Source organism: Chrysochloris asiatica, unplaced genomic scaffold (genome assembly GCF_000296735.1).
Source record: "Chrysochloris asiatica unplaced genomic scaffold, ChrAsi1.0 scaffold00110, whole genome shotgun sequence".
Lineage (NCBI taxonomy): Eukaryota > Metazoa > Chordata > Mammalia > Afrosoricida > Chrysochloridae > Chrysochloris > Chrysochloris asiatica.
The window spans coordinates 6,026,789-6,045,143 of record NW_006408628.1 but is presented as its reverse complement, the minus strand read 5'-3'; the positions used below and the strand labels follow the sequence as shown (position 1 = coordinate 6,045,143).

General features: G+C 42.1%; 1 protein-coding gene across 1 annotated transcript; it reads left to right on the top strand.

Annotated features, from left to right (window-relative positions):
• Positions 1 to 12,102: 12,102 nt before the first annotated feature.
• LOC102827659 (spermatid nuclear transition protein 1-like) lies at positions 12,103 to 12,674 on the top strand. The gene is made up of 2 exons (XM_006867798.1): positions 12,103 to 12,260; positions 12,447 to 12,674. Exons 1-2 carry the CDS (start codon positions 12,122 to 12,124, stop codon positions 12,473 to 12,475), a joined length of 168 nt encoding a protein of 55 aa, XP_006867860.1. The 5' UTR covers positions 12,103 to 12,121; the 3' UTR covers positions 12,476 to 12,674.
• Positions 12,675 to 18,355: the final 5,681 nt, after the last annotated feature.

The window sequence follows — 18,355 nt, the reverse complement described above, 5'->3', positions numbered from 1 at the left end:
ATGGGTGGCTTTCCAATACACATATACTACTCCAGGTACATGGGTGGCTTTCCAATACACATATACTACTCCAGGTACATGGGTGGCTGTTCCTCATTTTTCTCATTTCCTGGACTTCATGTTGATGTGACCTAGGCTTTTTTTCTAAGAAAAAAAAAAGTTCTTTTTCCTCAATGCCAACAAATGAAGCTACAAGAGTGGGTTGATGGTAATGTAGTTACACATTTCTTGACTGTTGTACCTCTAGCCCAGCCTGCATCTGGCCTAGCCTAGAGCGTTTAACAAACCAAGTAAGCTCTTTCCATATCCAGAAATTATCTCAAATTATCTAGAACCAAAACTTGGCCCTAAATTTCATTCATAATATAGGGGGGAAAGGCCAAAATTGCATGTTTCCTCCTGACTCATCTGATAATCCCTCTACCTATCATACTCCACATGCCTCGTTGTTGTTCTTCTGACTCACAGGGTTTCCAAGGAGCCGCTGGTGAGTTTGAACCGCCGACCTTGTGATACGGTGTTTAATCCCACAGTACCACACCAGGACTCCCCATGTGTAAAACATGATCAAACCAAAATCGAAAACACTGGTACACCCCAGGTTGTCTACAGCCAAACAATAGCACGCAACAAGACCATTTGTCAGGGAAAGAAGAGGAATTTTATTTCGAGACCCTGGGCAGAGAGGTAAATTCACAGATGACCATGATCATCTTGGGCCTATGACAGGAGAGGCTTTTCTTTTTGCTGGTCACATGTAAAGACTGGATCTGGGAAAACACAGCTTCCAGCAACCTCTGAAGCCTGAGAATTGACGTTTGCTGACTAAGAAGACAAGAATAAGAAAATATCAGATTTACAGTCAGGAAACCTGTATGTTCTTTATATAGGTACTGTGCCAACTCATTTTCCCAGAGATTCTATTAGACACAGTATTCCAGAGTTTGAGAATATTTTCCAATGCGTATGCCAATTTCTCTACTGAAGCTGCAAGATCAGAAGTAGACTCTATAGTATGAAGAAGCTATGAACACAGAAAGTCTGACGAACTGATGGGCAAGAGGAAAATGAGTGGTTTTTTGAGGGGATGAGTGCTAGGGAAAAGTTGGGAACAGTCTTTGGGATAAGATTGGAAAGTTATGTCTTGCCTTAGGCATGGCATTTTAGAAAACTCGCCAAGCAAGGCTGACAAATTCTTCAGACCTAAGAGCATGTTTTGTAATCAGAAAACACCATCAGTACCGTATCCTCTTATTCCTTTTCTCGAATATCTTCTTTGGTTTTTGCCCGTGTGGGAAATTCTTCAGATGGCCTCCTAAACACCTGGATCTCCAGATTCTCACCATCTTCTTACATCCCTCAACCTTAGCCAGCAATGGGGTTCTTGTTGAAATAGCAGCCTCTTCTTGCTGACTCCTCTGCTATCCCCCTCCCCCATCACTCCCTTCATTATATGACATGGGCCCTCCTGGTTGTCACAATGGCTGAAAGACAACATGCAAGTTTGGTTGAGTGGTTGAGGGTATAATAAGACATTTGGATAAAATCAATAAAGCACCTGTTACAACTGCTTGATTTAGTTGGTTAACCATCAGTCTAGCCAATAAAAGCCACTAAGAATCCATACCAAGTAAAATCCTTTTTGCCTTACAGACACAACTCCAGAACCTTCACGGCCTTTACCTTCTGGCTCATTTAAGTGTTCATTCCTGGTTCCATTGTCTTACTTATTCCTAGGCAGAGCTCTTTAGCAGAGTCCTGAACCACATACAATTTTTAAAAATAGATTTAAATCCCACTTCCATTAAGTCAATTCTGACTTTCTAAGATCATAGATCTTTATGGGAACAGATAACCTCATCCTTCCCTCACAAAGTAGCTGGTGGTTTCTAACTGCCAACCTTGCAGTTAGCAGCCCAGTACTTAACCCATAACACCACCAGAGTTTCTTTAAAAATATTTACTGAGCGATAATTGATCTAAAATTGCACATGCTTTAAGTGTACAAATGCAATGTTTTAACAAATATATACCTATAAGACCATCATCACAGTCAAAATATTAAGCATATCCACCAGTCCCAATAATTTTCCCATACCCCTCTGTAGTGTCTCCTGCCCCTACTTAACCCCTACTCCAATGCCAACAGCATGAAAGATAAAGCTTTTGCCCAGCTCTTCTTTGTATCCAAACAACCCTGTTCCATTTCATACAGGTACAGCCTCAGCTTTTAGAAGCTTGATTTCTGGGAAGAGAAAACATGCATACACATAAGAATTATGGGGAGGATATAAAAAATGATATAAAACTTGCTCAAATATATAAAATGAGAGACCATGAGGAAGTGATTATAGAATTCAGGGTCTTATCTTTTGAGTTTTGAAGGACACATAGGAATTTAATAGGTGAAGATGCTGTTACAGATTAAATTTCACCAAAATTATTTTGGAGTCCTAATCCCTGTACCTATAAATATGAGCATGTTTGAAAACAGAGGTTTTGGTTATGTGAATGAAGCCATATTAGAGTAGTTGGCGGCGATGGTGTGCTGTGGAGTCGGTTCCAACTCATAGCCATCCTGCATAGGATTTCCGAGGATGTAAATCTTTACGGGAGCAAAAAAACTCATCTTTTTCCTGCAGAATGGCTGGAATCATGTCTTATTAAAAGGGAAAACATAATGAGAGTAGAGATACCAAGGATTGTAAGCAGCTACTAGGAGTGAAAGCCTCAAAGAAGGACCATTATTACCTAAAGCCAACATCCTGTATTCAAACTTCTAGACTCCAGAACTTTGAGAACATAAATTTAAAAAATTTTTGTTCTTTAAAGCCACCCACTTTGTGTCATTTTTGTTTGTTTCAGAATCACTAGGTAACTAACATGCTGCTATTAAGTGTCGTCCAGTCTTTCCGACTCACAGCGACACTGCATAGTATTTCCGAGGAGCAGTTGGTGAGTTTGAAGCTTCGACCTTGAAGTTCAGACTGACCTTGAGGTCAAGTGCTTAACCTGTGGTACCACACCAAGACTCCAGATAACTAACATTTGTTGTTGTTGCTGTTGTTGTTAAGTGCCATCCAGTCAATTCCCACTCATAGCAACCATGTATAGGGTTTCCAAGCAGCAGATGGTGGGTTTGAACTTCTCATCTTGTGGTTCGCAGTCCACTGCTGATCCTATAGTCTCTTACAGCCATATCAGAAGTCCAGCTAACATAGATGCTAAAATATAATGGTACAAATAAGGCCCTGCATTTCCCGGAACACATGCACTTTTTCTAATTTTAAGTAACCCAATTTGACTAGAACAGAGGTTGCTCGAAGGATAAAATAAAAGATGTGACTAGAAAGAGATTAGAGTAGCAGGAATAGAGGAAGGAGAAAATCTCAAAATGCTATGATAAAAATGATCTTTGTCTCATAGAAGGACATTGCCCAAATTTCTGAACTGAAAAGTGATCAAATGAAATCTTGCTTTGGGTATTTTTACAGGGCAGCAGTTTTCACAAGGGATAAAAAGAGTCAATAACATAGACCAGCATCAATAACGAGGATTGATCAAGGGATGCTGCTCTGGATCATGGAAACAAGAGCCATCACAAAGAAAGATACAAGTAGAAAGAATACATCTGGGTTTCAAGTCTAAGCAGTGAGGCTATTGGGTGGTGCCATTAACGAAGCAACAGATCATCCAAACACATCTCACAGTTCCTCGAATGATCTGCTTCATGAAGATTCTAAGAAGCTAGGAATTCTATGGTCATCCCTTGATTCTTTTACGACGGATCTAAGTTTTTAATTCTTAGGGAAAGACAACAAAGTTTGGGGGGAAAGACAGGAAGAAGGGTAGAGAAAGAAAGTGAGCAAGTGTTGTATTTTAGCCACCTCTGTGCATCTCTGTGAATATGAGTTCAACAAGTATTTCCTGAAGGGCAGTTCTTAAAATATGAGATGAATTATTTGAAAATATGGGGAACAGGATACACAAATAAAAAGGTGTCTGACCCCTTTGGCATCCATTTATCCTATCGCCTCTTTTGCTTGTTAATAGCTGCTCACGCTAGTCAGCACAAAAAGTATTCAGACCTTCAAATTGAAAAGACTAGAGTCTGTAATCATGATTTTATGTCCTGGAGATGACTTGATAGAACCACCAATTCATTTATTCACCCAAATATGCTTGGACCTGCAGCTACCTCCTCACTCTCATCTCTGGCATTTTATGCTTCTGAGCTCTCTCCTATGTATGTAGGGGACATGGGTAAGGGATGAGCTAAATGGAAGGCTCCTGGCATCCCAAAGTATGACTGAATCAATATTTGAGAACCAACCAACTTAGGTATTTATAAATCCCACACAAATCAGCATGGCCAAATCCTTGTTTTTGAGAACATGATATCCTTACTGAAGAGTTTCAATCATTTTGATAAACAAGAGGGACCCACCTTTCCATTGTCAAGGATTTGAGAATCTGATATCTGCATGTCTCTGTGCTAAGCACCTAGAAGAAATGTAAAGTGTGTCAGAAACTATCTTATATGAGCAATGATTCCAATTGCTTACATAAGAAGGCTGTAGAATCATCAGCAGATTACCATGCGGATACTGAAACAAGGTAATGCTCTCTACCTCAGAGGGTTGCCATGAAGATTAAATGAGTTAATAAATTTAGAGTACTTACCATGTTCAAGTGTCCTTCCAAGAAAAACCCACAGGTTGTTTTTATTTTGACTTTATATCCCCAGACTGTATGCTGCCTGAGGGCAGGCAGAAAGATGAAATAACAAGAACCAATCAAAATTGCATGTCTTTCCAAACTTTAGATTAAGAGAGACATTGACTCGGTCAGGTAAGGTTAAAAGGACACATGGATAAGGTGAGGCTAGAAAACAAAATAAAAAAGGGATGTCATGTTTTATGGCCAAGCAATGGTGTTTGGAAAATGGTCTTTTGAGAAACTTCACTGTAAAGGCAAGAAGAGGATTATTGTTAAAGATTCACTTTTCCTTGCTCAAAAACACCTGTTTCTGCAAGGCTTTCACTGTTGAAAGTCCTCAGAAAGCTATCAAATGCTCTCGAGATACCATGTAAGAACAGACAAGTGAGGTGAACTGCAGCCATGCTCCACACAGTGCCCCGGGTTTAGTCTTTAGAGTTTCATCTTTGAAACTCCTCACTGTTATTGTTTAACTTTATTCTATCTTGAATTTTCTACTGAATTTTCAGTCTCCTTCCAGGAAAAACCCAAAGGTTGATGAGTCCTGTAGTTGCTCCCTCAAATACACCTGCGCTTCCTGGCCTCCCACGTTTGTCAATCTGCCATACTGTGATGGCTTCCTTGAGCATCTCATGCATCTTATGCAGCTATGCAAGTCTTTATCATGTTGATGCCCAACTCTACAACACCAATCCGAACTGATCTTTTGAGTTAGATCCCTAGATTCAATTTGTATATGGAACATCCAAATGGACACTGGATCTCTCCAATATACATCTCAAACTTCAAAACTAAACCCAGTACTTTCTCTCAGAATTACTTTCCTGCTTCTATATTTACATAGCAGTCACTCATTTAGGGCAGAAGTCGGCAACTCAAACCAGATTCCTTTCCTTTAACAGTCCTTCACGTCTCATCCGGTCACTTTAGTATTTTGTAACCTTACTCTTCACACCATCCCTAACTTGGGTTAGTCTTTTGTGGGCTAAGGGCAGCGGTTCGAAACTACCAGCTGCTCTGCAGGAGAAAAATGAGGCTTTCTACTCCCGTAAAGATTTACACCCTCGGGAACCCTGTACAGGGTCACTATGGGTCGGAACCGACTCGACGGCACTTAACAACAACAACACCAACCATTCACACATTTTGTTCATATCTCTTTTTATGCTAAACATTAAGTAAAATATGTCATCCTCTACCTAATAAACTATCTCCCTTTCCCCACCTTAGCAGCAAATACATCAGAGGATACAGTATAATAAGAGCACAAACACTAAACTTAGGTTGTAGTTGTTATTAAGTGCCATCAAGTCAGTTCTAACTGATAGTGACCCTGTATAGGGTTTCTGGGGCTGTAAATCTTTACAGAGGTACAAAGCCTTATCTTTCTCCTATGGAGCCACTGGTAGGCTCAAACTGCTGACCTGTGGTTCACAGTCCAGTGCTTATTCTGCAGAGCCACAGTGCTCCCAAATTAGGTAGACATGGATTTCAATTCCAGCTCTGCTGTTTAGTGTTAGTGTATCCTTGAGCAAATTTCCAAAGCTCTGGGCCTGTAAGGAAGTGGTTTCCAAAGGGTAATTTGTTTCTTCATTAGGAAAATTATGGATTGCCTCTAGGTCAACATACGTTCTAGCTTTAATAGAATATTTTTAAGTAGAATAAATGAAATGAATTGTCCAAGTTTAGTCAACTTGGACCCAGAAAATCTGTCTGGCTAACTGTTGAGGAAACTTGTCCCTGGTGCCCATGCTCAGTATTTGTTTCGTAGATGAGGCCACTGACCTTCCATGGCCATTGTGACATCATCTCATAGTGGGTAAGTCAGAGTCACAATGGCTTAGTTTCTTTAGAAGTGGGCACCAGTCACGGGCTCAGAATACCATTTTCAAGTAAATGTCAGAAAAGGCCATGTCAGGCTCCTAGCCATCTATCCTAACTAAGTGTGTAAGGAGAACAGACAGGCACACTGGGACACAACAACATTGCATATCCATTAGAACTAGGCCAAATTCATTCAGGAAGGGTTGAGGAAGAAGGCTTCCCTGACAGTAACACTATCTATCTGGTTTTCCCAACATTCTTTTAGGCAGAACTCTTTGTATTTATAAATCTCAAAAAGTAGGTTGGGTTGTCATTGTTTATACTAGAGAGAATAACTTCTCATTGCTTTTTCTAGTCCTGGAATTCTACAAAATTTTAGTGATACTTCATCCTTTATACATTCTTGCTAGGAGAACAAAGAAGATTTGCCAAGTGAAACCTTGGAAATAGTTAAAAGCTTGATTTTTACAAAAGGCTAAAGAAAGACCTAGGTGCTTTGAGTGATACAGTGATCAGATCTTATTGACCAAAATGTCCCTGATACTAATTGTCCTCAAAGATAGTGGCTGTAAGTCTTGGCGATTCAGCAAGTCAAGCTAATATGACTACACTGGGATATTTTCTCTCAGCCTGGTTAGAGGAGTTATAACAGCCAGAGAAATATTGAGTCTCCTCTGTCCAATGCATTGTCACAGAGTGATGGTCACAGTGCTTTGAAATCATCAGTGAAGTCATTGACCTTCATGTCTGGCAACTTCACTGTGTCTCTCTGGTGCTCTTGCTCCCTTGTGATACCCCTCCCCAGTTTCACAGGTCTAGGTGCCCTCAAACTCAGTAATATGATGGCTTTTAACAGGTGGGATGATTTCAAGAAGGCAAGGTGTCCTGGCACATGGCACTTGGAACATGGAAAAGAGAAAGTACAGAACAAAAGAGGCCAGAAATCTCAATTCCGTTGCCTCATGGCTTCACAGTAGCAAGAAGCCTTCAGTGGAAATTAAGAGATCAGGGCTAGAAATACAACTCTGCCTATAATTTGTGCTTTTGGCCAAGTTATACATCATTCTAAATCCTGTTATGAAAGAGTTGCAGTTTTTCTCTAGCAACGGTCTCAATTCAAAGTTCTTGGTAAATTGATTAAAATACATTTGCTCCTAAAGACTACATGAAGCCAAATGATTTAATACATGACATATTTTCTTACTATAAAATCTCCTTTCTAACATACTAGGCTACAGCCCTATTTGTGTTTTATAACTGACTGGAATTGTATTTCTAGTATGTTCTGGAGAGGGAAAGCCGCATCTTCACATTAGAGAATGGGAAGATGGAAGTAGTTACCATGAAAATTGTATTTGAAACCTTCTGACGCATGTTTTGTGGCTCTGAAGGATAAGCACTGGACTGCAGACTGCAAAGAACAGTTCAAGCCCACTAGCTGCTCCACAGAAAAAAACATGAGGCCTTTTACTCCCACAAAGATTTACAGCCTCGGAAACGCTATACAAGGTCGCTGTGAGTCAGAACTGATGTTATGGCACTTAACAACAGCTGTTACACCATGACCTTATTGCAAATGGTAGCTTGGACAGGCAAAGAAAAGGAATTAGTAGTTTTTCAGATATCCAAATTGAATAAGCAAGCTCTTCTGTTAAAATCTAAAGATAGGTAAGGTTAATGGTGATGTATTTGGTGGCAGTGGTGGTGGTATGCCACGGAGTCAGTTCCGACTCATAGCGACCCTGTATAAGGTTTCCACGGATGTAAATCTTTATGGGAGCAGAAAGTCTCATCTTTCTCCCGCAGAACAGCTGGTAGTTTCAAACTGCTGACCTTCAGGTTAGCAACCCGATGTATTTAGCATCAAAAGTGTTGATTGTTATAATGTGATTGCAGAGAATGTAACTATGTACATGTTTTCATCCCAAGATCTTTAAATTGGACAGGAGACTTCAAAAATTATACCCTTCCTCAGAGCAGAACTTACTAAGTCTTCCAGACCTCCCTGCCTTTTCTGTATTAGATTCTGTATCTGATCCTAGCAGCATAAGGGTGATTTAAAACAAAGGCAAACAGAGCTGAAAACAAGGCCAAGTTTACTTTGAAGTCAAGTCAGTGTGGAACAACGGGCAGAAGTTGGATCTGGAGGCCAAAGTCCTGCCTTCCAGCCCTGGCACGTCCACTGCCTGGACACAGCTTCTTACACAAGACTTTTCACCACCCACCTCTATAGAAGCAGGACAAGTTGGCCTCTGAGGAAACTCCCATGGTTGGCAGGGTTTCATTCTGTTGTGCATAGGGTCGTTATGAATAGGGACTGAGTCGATATCACCTAACAACAACAACAATTACCCACCTGGTAGCTGCCCAAATATCTCTGCTCCTGAAAAATAGGAATTGTTCATGGAAAGATAGCTTGGGGACATAATCAGAAAGGTGGGAGAGGAGCCAGGATGAAAAATGGGAAAGAGCCTCAACAAATCTTCAGGCTGAACCCATACCACCCTCACAGCCAAAATGGTCTCTGTGTTTCCACTGAATAAACAAGTCCCTTCTTCCTTTTTCTCTTAAAGCCATTCCTTGGCCTTCATCTCTGGTCTCTCTTTACTTCCTCCTAGAGACGAGGATGGGTCTTGAACTTCAAAAAGCTGTCCTTGGTGAGGGCCCTTACTCTGAAGCTTTCTGCTTCTCCAGAAAGCCCGGGAGGCTCTTTGGCCTGCCCAAGCAGTGGTGGCAGCAGCGGCAATGCTATAGAAGACTGGGCGTGCATGTGAACAGAGTAGAAGAAGGTCCCTACTTCCCAGTCAAGGTCAACATCTGGAAAGACTTAGGTTTCAGAGAGGGACTGAGACTGAGTCATTGACATATGTAAGGCTAGTCAGCAACTTTTCCATGTTCCCTCTTAATAAGATTCAATTCCTGCCCTGCTGAGAAGATCCAACCCTGTAAAATCCACTGGACTCCCCAGGAAAAATAATGGAGTGAGTTTGGAATGAGGAGGTGAGATGGGGCCCAAATAGATTAATGTCCCAAGTCTGACATTCTCTAACTTAAGAAAGGGACCACTGGGAGTACCGGCACCACAGCGTTCCCTGCAGTGCCATTTTGTCCGTCCTTCTAAGATAGAAAAACACCATCTGTCTATCCACCTGCCTCCAGGCAAGATGGCACTAGCCTCAAGAGAAAAAGGATGATTGCTACACTTCCAAAATTAAATGTAGAAGACAGGTTATCTCTCTCCATGTCTCAACAGCTATCAGAAAATATCCATTTCCTTCCAACAAGAGAACCAAAAGTCAGCACTCACCAAGGAAACCAATGTGTGGAGGACACAGGTTTATTACGCCTTGTGTACTGTTAGATTTGAAGCAGCTAAAGTCCTTGTTGTTGTTATGTGCCGTGGAGTCGGTTCCGACTCATAGTGACCCTGTACAGGGTTTCCGAAGCTGTAAATCTTTATGGGAGCAGAAAGCCTCATCTTTCTCCCGCGGAACAGCTGGTAGTTTCGAACTGCTGACCTTGCGGTTCGCAGCCTGATTCTTAACTACTACGACTACGGTACCAGCGCTCCTTGGGTGGCACCATTAACCACTCAGCTACTAACTAGAATATTGGCAATTCGAATTCAGCCAGAGGCAATTGGGAACAAAGACTCTCTGATCTACTTCCTACAGGTCACAGCCTTGAAAACCCTATAGAATGCAGTTCTACTCTGCACATATGGGGTCTCCATGAATCAATCGATTTTGAGAGCAATTGGTTACTGGTTAATGTAGCCTCTCTTTGCCTCAGTTTCCTAGTCAAAAGAGTGCGAGAGAGAAAGATAAGAAAAGGTGAGACAGAAGGCCTAGCTAAAGATCAAGAATGAGTTCATTATGTCCTATCTAAATTGTAATTGGCTCAAGCCACACTGCGGCCGAAATGAAAAAAGAAACCGAAACAGGCAGCGATGCCCAACACAACTCTCAACTCATTTTGTCCTCACTCCAGGAGGTCTGATTACAGAAGCCAACCCAAATACCCCCCATAACCCCACCCCATCTGGCCTTTGAATCACCTCTCCCAGCTTCCTCCCACCCCCCTTCCCCACTGAGCTCTCAACAGTTCAAGTTTCTCAGTCTGTGTGTCTGCGACTACCACTATTCCTTAACCCTATGTAAGAAGGATTTTTTGTTTGTTTGTTCCTTCATCGGTTCTCAAGTCTGGCTCACTCTTGACTGTGATCTCAGCTTCTCCTTGGCAGAGCAGATCTTTTGGGGATGGGAAGGATTATGGAAGAGAAATATTATCCAGTCTCCAGAACCATCCAGAAAATGTGTCTTAAAAACCAAAGAGGCCAATTCTTCAGCATTTTGGCCAATGGGGTTGTCCATGAAAGGTCGACACAGAGCACCAGAGAGCCTGTTCTGGAAGCAATGTCCTTTGCTCTTTATTCTGCTTAAAAACATGTGCAAAGTTGCTTTGACTGCATTGGGCTGACAGAATACCAAAGCAGCTAGAATGAACGAAAGCTTACTTATTACCTACTATGGACTATGCTAGTGCGTGTGGAGAATGAAGTAGGAATGAGACACTGTCCCTAACTTCTTGGAGACTCCTGAAAAAGTCAGATAATCTCAGAGCTCACTTCAAGTCCAACCTGCTTAGTTAAGAAATAAAGGACCTAGAGTCTGGTCCAAGTAATGCCGATGGTGTATTCAGAACCAGAACCAAGACATTCAGCCTCCTTAGTGGGGAGATGAGACACATTCACAACCTCAATGGAAGATTCCAGACAGTTTAGCACAACTGGGGTTCATTATTCAAAATGTAGTGTCCCTAGGTGGCACAGCTAAATTCTCAAGCTAGTAATTAAAAGATTGGAGGTTCAGACCCATCCAGAGGCTCCTCAGAAGATCTGATGATCTCTTTCCAAAAGATCCCAACCAATGAAACTCTATGGAATTCTAATCTGATACACATAGGGCCACTATAAATTAGATTTGACCAGCTGGCAACTGGCGTATGGTATCTGGACTTTGAAGTCAATAATCATATTGGGACAAACAGTTTTTCAACAAATTTCAATTTCAAGGGACAACAAAAAATTTGAAGTCTTCCTTGGAGAAGTGGATAAAATGGGATAGAACTGGATCTTTCATTTTGATTGTACTGAAATGGGTCTTTTGGAGATGTCTTTACATTTCTGTCACCTTGAAATGCTGTTCAAATGACTTAAACACATACATACCACATTTAATCACTATTAAATCTCCACACATAGGAGACATGTAATCTTCTGCACTCTCCAGATGCCTGGCACAAGGCTGGGCTTTCATTGCTCAATAACGCTTATCTGAAGGAAGTCTCATCTAGTATACCAAGGGTCTCAAAACTGAGCGCAGGCCATAAACGTGCATTTAAGGCACCACCTTATTTCACATCTATGACCAAAGTGTAGTCAAAGCTAGTGGCCTCACAATAGAGCCCCACCCACCTGCTACACCACGCCTCCTTAGTGTCACAATGGCTAAGGGCTTATATACCCAGCCTCCTGGCCTCTGGCCTTGCAAAGCCCCTCATTTTGGCAGAAATTACAATGTCGACCAGCCGCAAATTAAAGAGTCATGGCATGAGGAGGAGCAAGAACCGATCTCCCCACAAGGGAGTCAAGAGAGGTGGCAGCAAAAGAAAATACCGGAAGGGTAACCTGAAGAGTAGAAAACGGGGTGATGATTGTAAGTAAGGGATAGAGAAGCAAGCAAACATGTTTGTTGCTCCTGGGATTAGTTCTCCTGTTATACTGAAACCTTACACTAAGATTATTTCCAATTTTTAAATACATTTGAGCATAAAGGGTATGCATGAGATGTTCTAACCAGTGTTCCCTGTACATCTGTGTTTCTGTCTGGCCTTCCCCACAGCCAATCGCACATACCGCTCCCACTTGTGATTCCCGCCAGCGGGCTCTGCCCTGGTGGACATCAGACACCGCCAGGCAGCAGTGAGAAGACAGCAGAGGGGGACTGCCAAGACCTGCAGTTAGACCAAAGCCAGAGAAGAGCCTATCATGTGTGGGTAAAATGCCAGGCATGATGAAATGAATGTATATGTTGGCTGTTTCTCTCCAACATCTCAATAAAATTTTGAAAATTGAAAGTTTACTTTGATCTTTTGGTTGGAAAGTTGGGGTTCCTGAGTGAGGCAGACTTGGTGAAGAATAAATATGAACACTTGCTGCTTTTTTGTCCTTACTGCTCCCTACTATTGTGCCCCAACTCCATATTTGGGTCTTTTATCTCCATCCCTTACCCAACAAGGAAAAGAGGTTAGGCACAAATTATGAACCAAAGGGTAAATTCTTGTCGAAGGACATAACATAGGATGAGATAGCATGTGCTCAAAGAGGTAAGAGGTTAGAGAATACTCAGTCTCTAATGTCATGCGTCAGGAGCTCTGGTGCCGTAGTGGTTATGAATTGGGCTGTGAACCGCAAGGTCAGCAGTTCGAAACTACTAGCTGTTGCGTGGGAGAAAGATGAGGCTTTCTGCTCCCAGATTTATAGCCTCAGAAACCCTGTACAGGGTCGCTATGAGTTGGAACTGACTCCATGGCACATAACGAGGTCATATGCCATGAAGTTGGTTCCGATTCTCAGCAACCCTCAGCACAACAGAATGCAGCCCTACCCAGTCCTGTGCCATCCCCACAATCATGATGCCTGAGCCCACTGTTGCTGCCACTGTCAATCCATCTCGTTGGGAGTCTTCCTCTTTTTTGCTGAACTTCCACTTTACCAAGCATGGTGTCCCCTAGAGGGGGATAATCCTTCCTGATATGTCAGAAGTATGAGACATGTACTTTCTAGTCACTGCTCCTTAGCAGCCAGGATAATGCTTGTAAGGAGCATTCTGGCTATAGTTTCTCCAATGCATGTTCTGGCAGTCCGTATTTGACCAACACCATAACAAATCAATTCTATGGTCTTATGCATGTTAACTTTCACATGCATGTGAGGCTACTGAAAATACCTTGGTGTGCATCAGGTACACCTTAAGTGCTGTCTAGTCGATTCCAACCCACAGCAACCGTGTATAGGGTTCCCAAGGAGCAGCTAGTGAGCTTGAACCACTGACTGACCTTGCAGTTCAGTTTAGTCTGCAAATATTTGTTCTTGAACACTTTAAAAAGGTCTTGTGCATCAGATTGGCTTAAGGCAATATGTCATTTGATTTAACCGCTGCTTCCACGAGTGTTGATGAGCAGAAGTGTTTGACAACTTCAATCTTTTCTCCATTTATCTAGTGGTGAGGTACAACCCATTCTGAAGGCTGTGGTCTTTAATCTTCAGTATCTGAAGTCTTCACTTTTGGCAAGCAAAGTTGTATCTGCCTATCAGAGTCACTAATGTCATCTGACTGTACAGACAGATTGGCAGGCAGAGAGGGGGTGGCTTAGCCAACATGATATTTGTAAGGGAACAAGAATCAAGGAAAGTGACAAGTTTTAGGTAATTTTGGTAGCTATGCTAGTTTTGGAGATACTGACAGATACTTTTTAAATATGAAATATTGGTTTTGTTAGTTTTATAAATGTTGGCAGATACTTTTCTGCTAATCATATAATCCAGATGATGGATACTGATGTCATAAATGAGCCCTGGCCAGATGTGGCTGGAAGTAAGGCTGGCAAGAGTAGTCAAACTGTCCTTATTTGTTAAGCTGGCTCTGCTCTCTCAACCATATCACAGAGTATCACAAGGTAAAATGAGTCAATCTAGGCTTCATTAACAGACAACTCGTCTCAACATTCACCCACTTGAGTATTTTCTTGAGTATGTCCTATCACTTCAGAAGTAGTACCAGCATAGCACAGGTAGAATTGACTCATTACAACCCAAGACTGTCACCCACTTGGTTTCTGGGGAGACACCAGGAAATAATTTAAGCAGAAATGAGAGCATTAAGTTAGTCATGAAGTTTCCAAGAGTGGAGATGTAAGACATGGGACGAGGTGACAGAATGAGAACAGGGCAAAGGCAGTGGAAATGCCTTCTCTTACAGTGTGTTATCAAGAAGACATACTGAATGGGAACCCCAGAGAAGTATGTAGGTACCAGGATGTTACATTTCACAAGGGGTGCCTCTGTAGGCCAGATTCTACTCCCACGGTAGTTAAGGTTAATGTACCAGTTTCTCTCACTGAAGTGAAGGTTGCTTAGTCCTAACATATACAAAATTATTTTCCTTTCAGATTAACTTGAACCAATTTTATATTTCCCTTTTAACATTTTCAACTTCTTTTATAAACTGAAGATAAAATACTTCAAGACCCTAGCGAAACCTGCCCCTTCCACTGCCAGTCTTATTTTAAGCTCAGTCTCAAAAGCCCTCTCTCTATATTTGTCCATAGTGTGATTAAACAAAGCTCTTTTAACTTGGTCATTGATTAAAAGTTCTGATCTGGAATCCTGCCTGGTGAATGTTCTAATCCTAAACTCTCACCCCTTGCACTACTCTTGTGTTCTCTGAAAGTTCCTCTGCCTCCGTGTAATGAAACATAGAGTCCAGTTATAATGCTTTCATAAATTCCTCCAAATTTATTGTCATAGGTTGGTGTTAGGATAATTGAATTATGTCTCTAACAAGTTATGTCATATTTATTCGCAAGTACAGGAGTTAGGAATTCAACACACCTGTTTGGAATGAGGAATTTGAATTAAACCGTATGAAAATAAATGTCCTACGTCTAATTACTTCTGTCATAGAGACATCGGTCTACACCAAAGATTACCACAGACATCAGAAAGCTGGGGGTCCACAGAAAGAATCGACACTATGAGAAAATAAACTTCTGTAATTAAAAGTCATCCACTTATGGTATTTTCTGTTAAGGCAACACTATGTAACTAAGGTTCTCAAAGGTGGAGACAAAAATGAATTTGGGATCCAAAATGTTTGTTGTGGGAGTCCTGGTCTGGTCTTGTGGGTTAATGTGCTGGACCACAAGGTTGATTTGAACTGAAAAGTCAGCAGTTCAAGCTTACCAGGTGCTCCTTGGAAACCCTATACAGGGTTTCCATGGGGTATAAGATTGTTAGGGGTCGGAACCGACTCGACGGCTCTTAAAAACAACATGGTTGTAGGAGAAAAGAGTGAGGAAGCAGGATTGTGGAAGAAATGGTAGAAGCAGGATTAGGCAGAGGAAGAAGTTGAACAAAGGCCAACCCATGAGACATGTTCCTCGAGTACTAGACCGAAACGGCTTTAGGTTGTCCCAATAAAGAGGCAGGGCCTCCTCAGCAAAGTCTCTGCCACCGAAGGACTATCAGCTGGAGGCTGTTTACTTGAAGACACTGCCATCAATTGGGCAAGCCCTTTGTTGAAGGTAGATCTAGGCACAGCGTCTATGTGTCCGTTATGCTTGCTATCTGACATATTGAATTCCCTCCCAGTTCTCTTTGCCCATTTTCCAAGACCCCTTTCCCTATCCTACCTACTGCCCATCTCACTCCCCTGCTACTCCCTGCTGTGACTGGCTGCCAAGAGCCTTCCAATGCTTTTCTGAAAGCTCACCCCTTTTCCACCATGCTCACTGTCCGTTTTCAGATGACTCATATGCACAGACAACCTTCGCCATAGGAAAAAACTGTCAAGAACAAACCAGAACAGTGCTTTTGCTGAGAGTGTGAAATTCCTTTCCCTCAATATTGCTAAGAGTATGACATTTACTTCCTTTAGAACAAGGGACTCAGCATTGGTTGGGCCTGTACCTATCTGGATACCATAAGAAACCAAAGCCCTGAAAATAGTTCAGATAAAGAAACTTTACTGAAAGAACTGGATTTCTGGTGTGGCACTGTAGTATCAGCACTGGACTGCAAACTACAAGGTTGGCAGTTCAAACCTACCTGCTGCTCTTTAGAAACCCTATACAGGGTCACTATGTGTCAAAACCAACTCGACGGCACTTAATAACAACAGTAATATTGAGGAACTATTCACAGAGTAGAGTTCTGGTGTGGTACTGTAGGATAAGCACTGGACTGAGATGACAAAGTCAGAAGTTCAAACCACCAGGCATTCCTTGGAAATCCTATACAGAGTCGCTATGAGTCTGAACTGACTCCATGACACACAACAATGGCATTCACAGAGGAAGAATTCTGGTGTGTTACTGTAGGATAAGCACTAGACTGTTAACAAAGATGTCAGTGGCTCAAACCCACCAGCTGTTCCTCAGAAATCCTATCCAGGGTCGCTATGAATTGGAACTGATTCGACAGCACTTAACACCTCACAGAGGAAGATGACCAGGTTGCACAGCGGTTAAGCATTTGTCAATTAACTGAAAGGTTGTCTGTTTGAACACACCAGCTTCTCTCCAAAAACATGTGGCAGTCTGTTCATGTAAAGCTTCCAGCCCTGATAATCCCAAGGTGCAGTTCTACTTTACCCGATAGGTTCTTTATGAATTGGAATTGATTGACTAGACAGCAGTGACTTTGGTTTGAGTTTATTCCCAGAATGGAGACTCTCAGAGCTCAGCAATAGTGGGGAACCATTACCAACTTTCAACCTGAAAGGACAAAGACACAAAATAGGCATTATAGAAAGTATCAAAACTATGGGGGAGTTGGAGCAGGCAGATGACCTTCCTGATAGGAGCTAGATTTGGGAGAATCACAAGTACTACCTGTCTCAAAAGCAAGTAAGAAACACCTTAGTATACTTCTCTCTTCTTGTCCTCCAATCTCCTGCTGGTACTTCCATTGGCCAAACTCCACTAAAAGTTAACAAGCAAGGGATCCTGGACGATACAGAACGCAAAGGTCAGCCTCTCAAAGGCATTAAGGAATAGTGAATGTTGGAGGGTAGCTCTCAAAAGCAGCCAACACAATTTTGTAGACAAAATTTTTAGTGGTTTCCTACATTAACGTAGCCTGATTGCTTTCTTTCATACATCATCAAAGATCAAAGTCCCTTTAGGAGGGGATAGTAGAAGAGGGGCTCCAAATTAGGGCTCCTGAGGCCTCAACTTGGAAAGCATGAGTTTATGGGTTTAGTTGCTTTTGTTTCAAAATTTGCATGACAATATTAGCCCTGTACAACATGTTCTATTCCCACAATTCTCTAAGCATTGAAAGAAGCATGTCATGAACATCCCAAGGGTAGCCAGGACAACCAGATTCTGGCCCAGTTGTGGAAGGAACGGCAGATGCATGGAAAACTCTGTTTTGCAGGAGGAACATTTTCCAGGCACACAGGCTGGAAAGTTTCCCACATGGTGTTGACTTAGTCCCTGCCCTCGAGTAACATTCATTCCTCTGTTTACAGCATCTGCATCTCCCCAACCAAGGAGGACTTTGTTCCTGTCTCCCGTTTTCTCTGGAACAACATGCCCTGAAGTCATTGCTTGTTAGGAACTTTTTGGAAAGTGAAAAACAAAACAAAAAATTTTAAGGATTTTGGCCAGGAGCCCTTCTAGGTCACCTTAACCTTCTTGTGAATTGACTTGGATACAGAGCCTTTCTTCCACTGCCTCGGGTTCAATGGGAGTGGTGAAGCCCAGAGGACCCACTATGAGTGGAAAGAACCTTGAGGAGCATAGGAGAGCATTACCACCTCTAACTCTGGGCCTTAGCCATATAATTCTGGGTGGGATGGGTGGCTTCCTGCAGCCACTGGCAAACAGGAAGTTCTGGAGAAATGCTCAGGGATGTGTTAAGGAGGTGCAGGCCCAGAATGGCAGCTGGGAAAAGAGTCTATGTGCTGTGGAGCAGAGCTTCAAGCTGGTTCTTCCCAGTTCAGTCATAGCCAGCAAAGTGAAACCA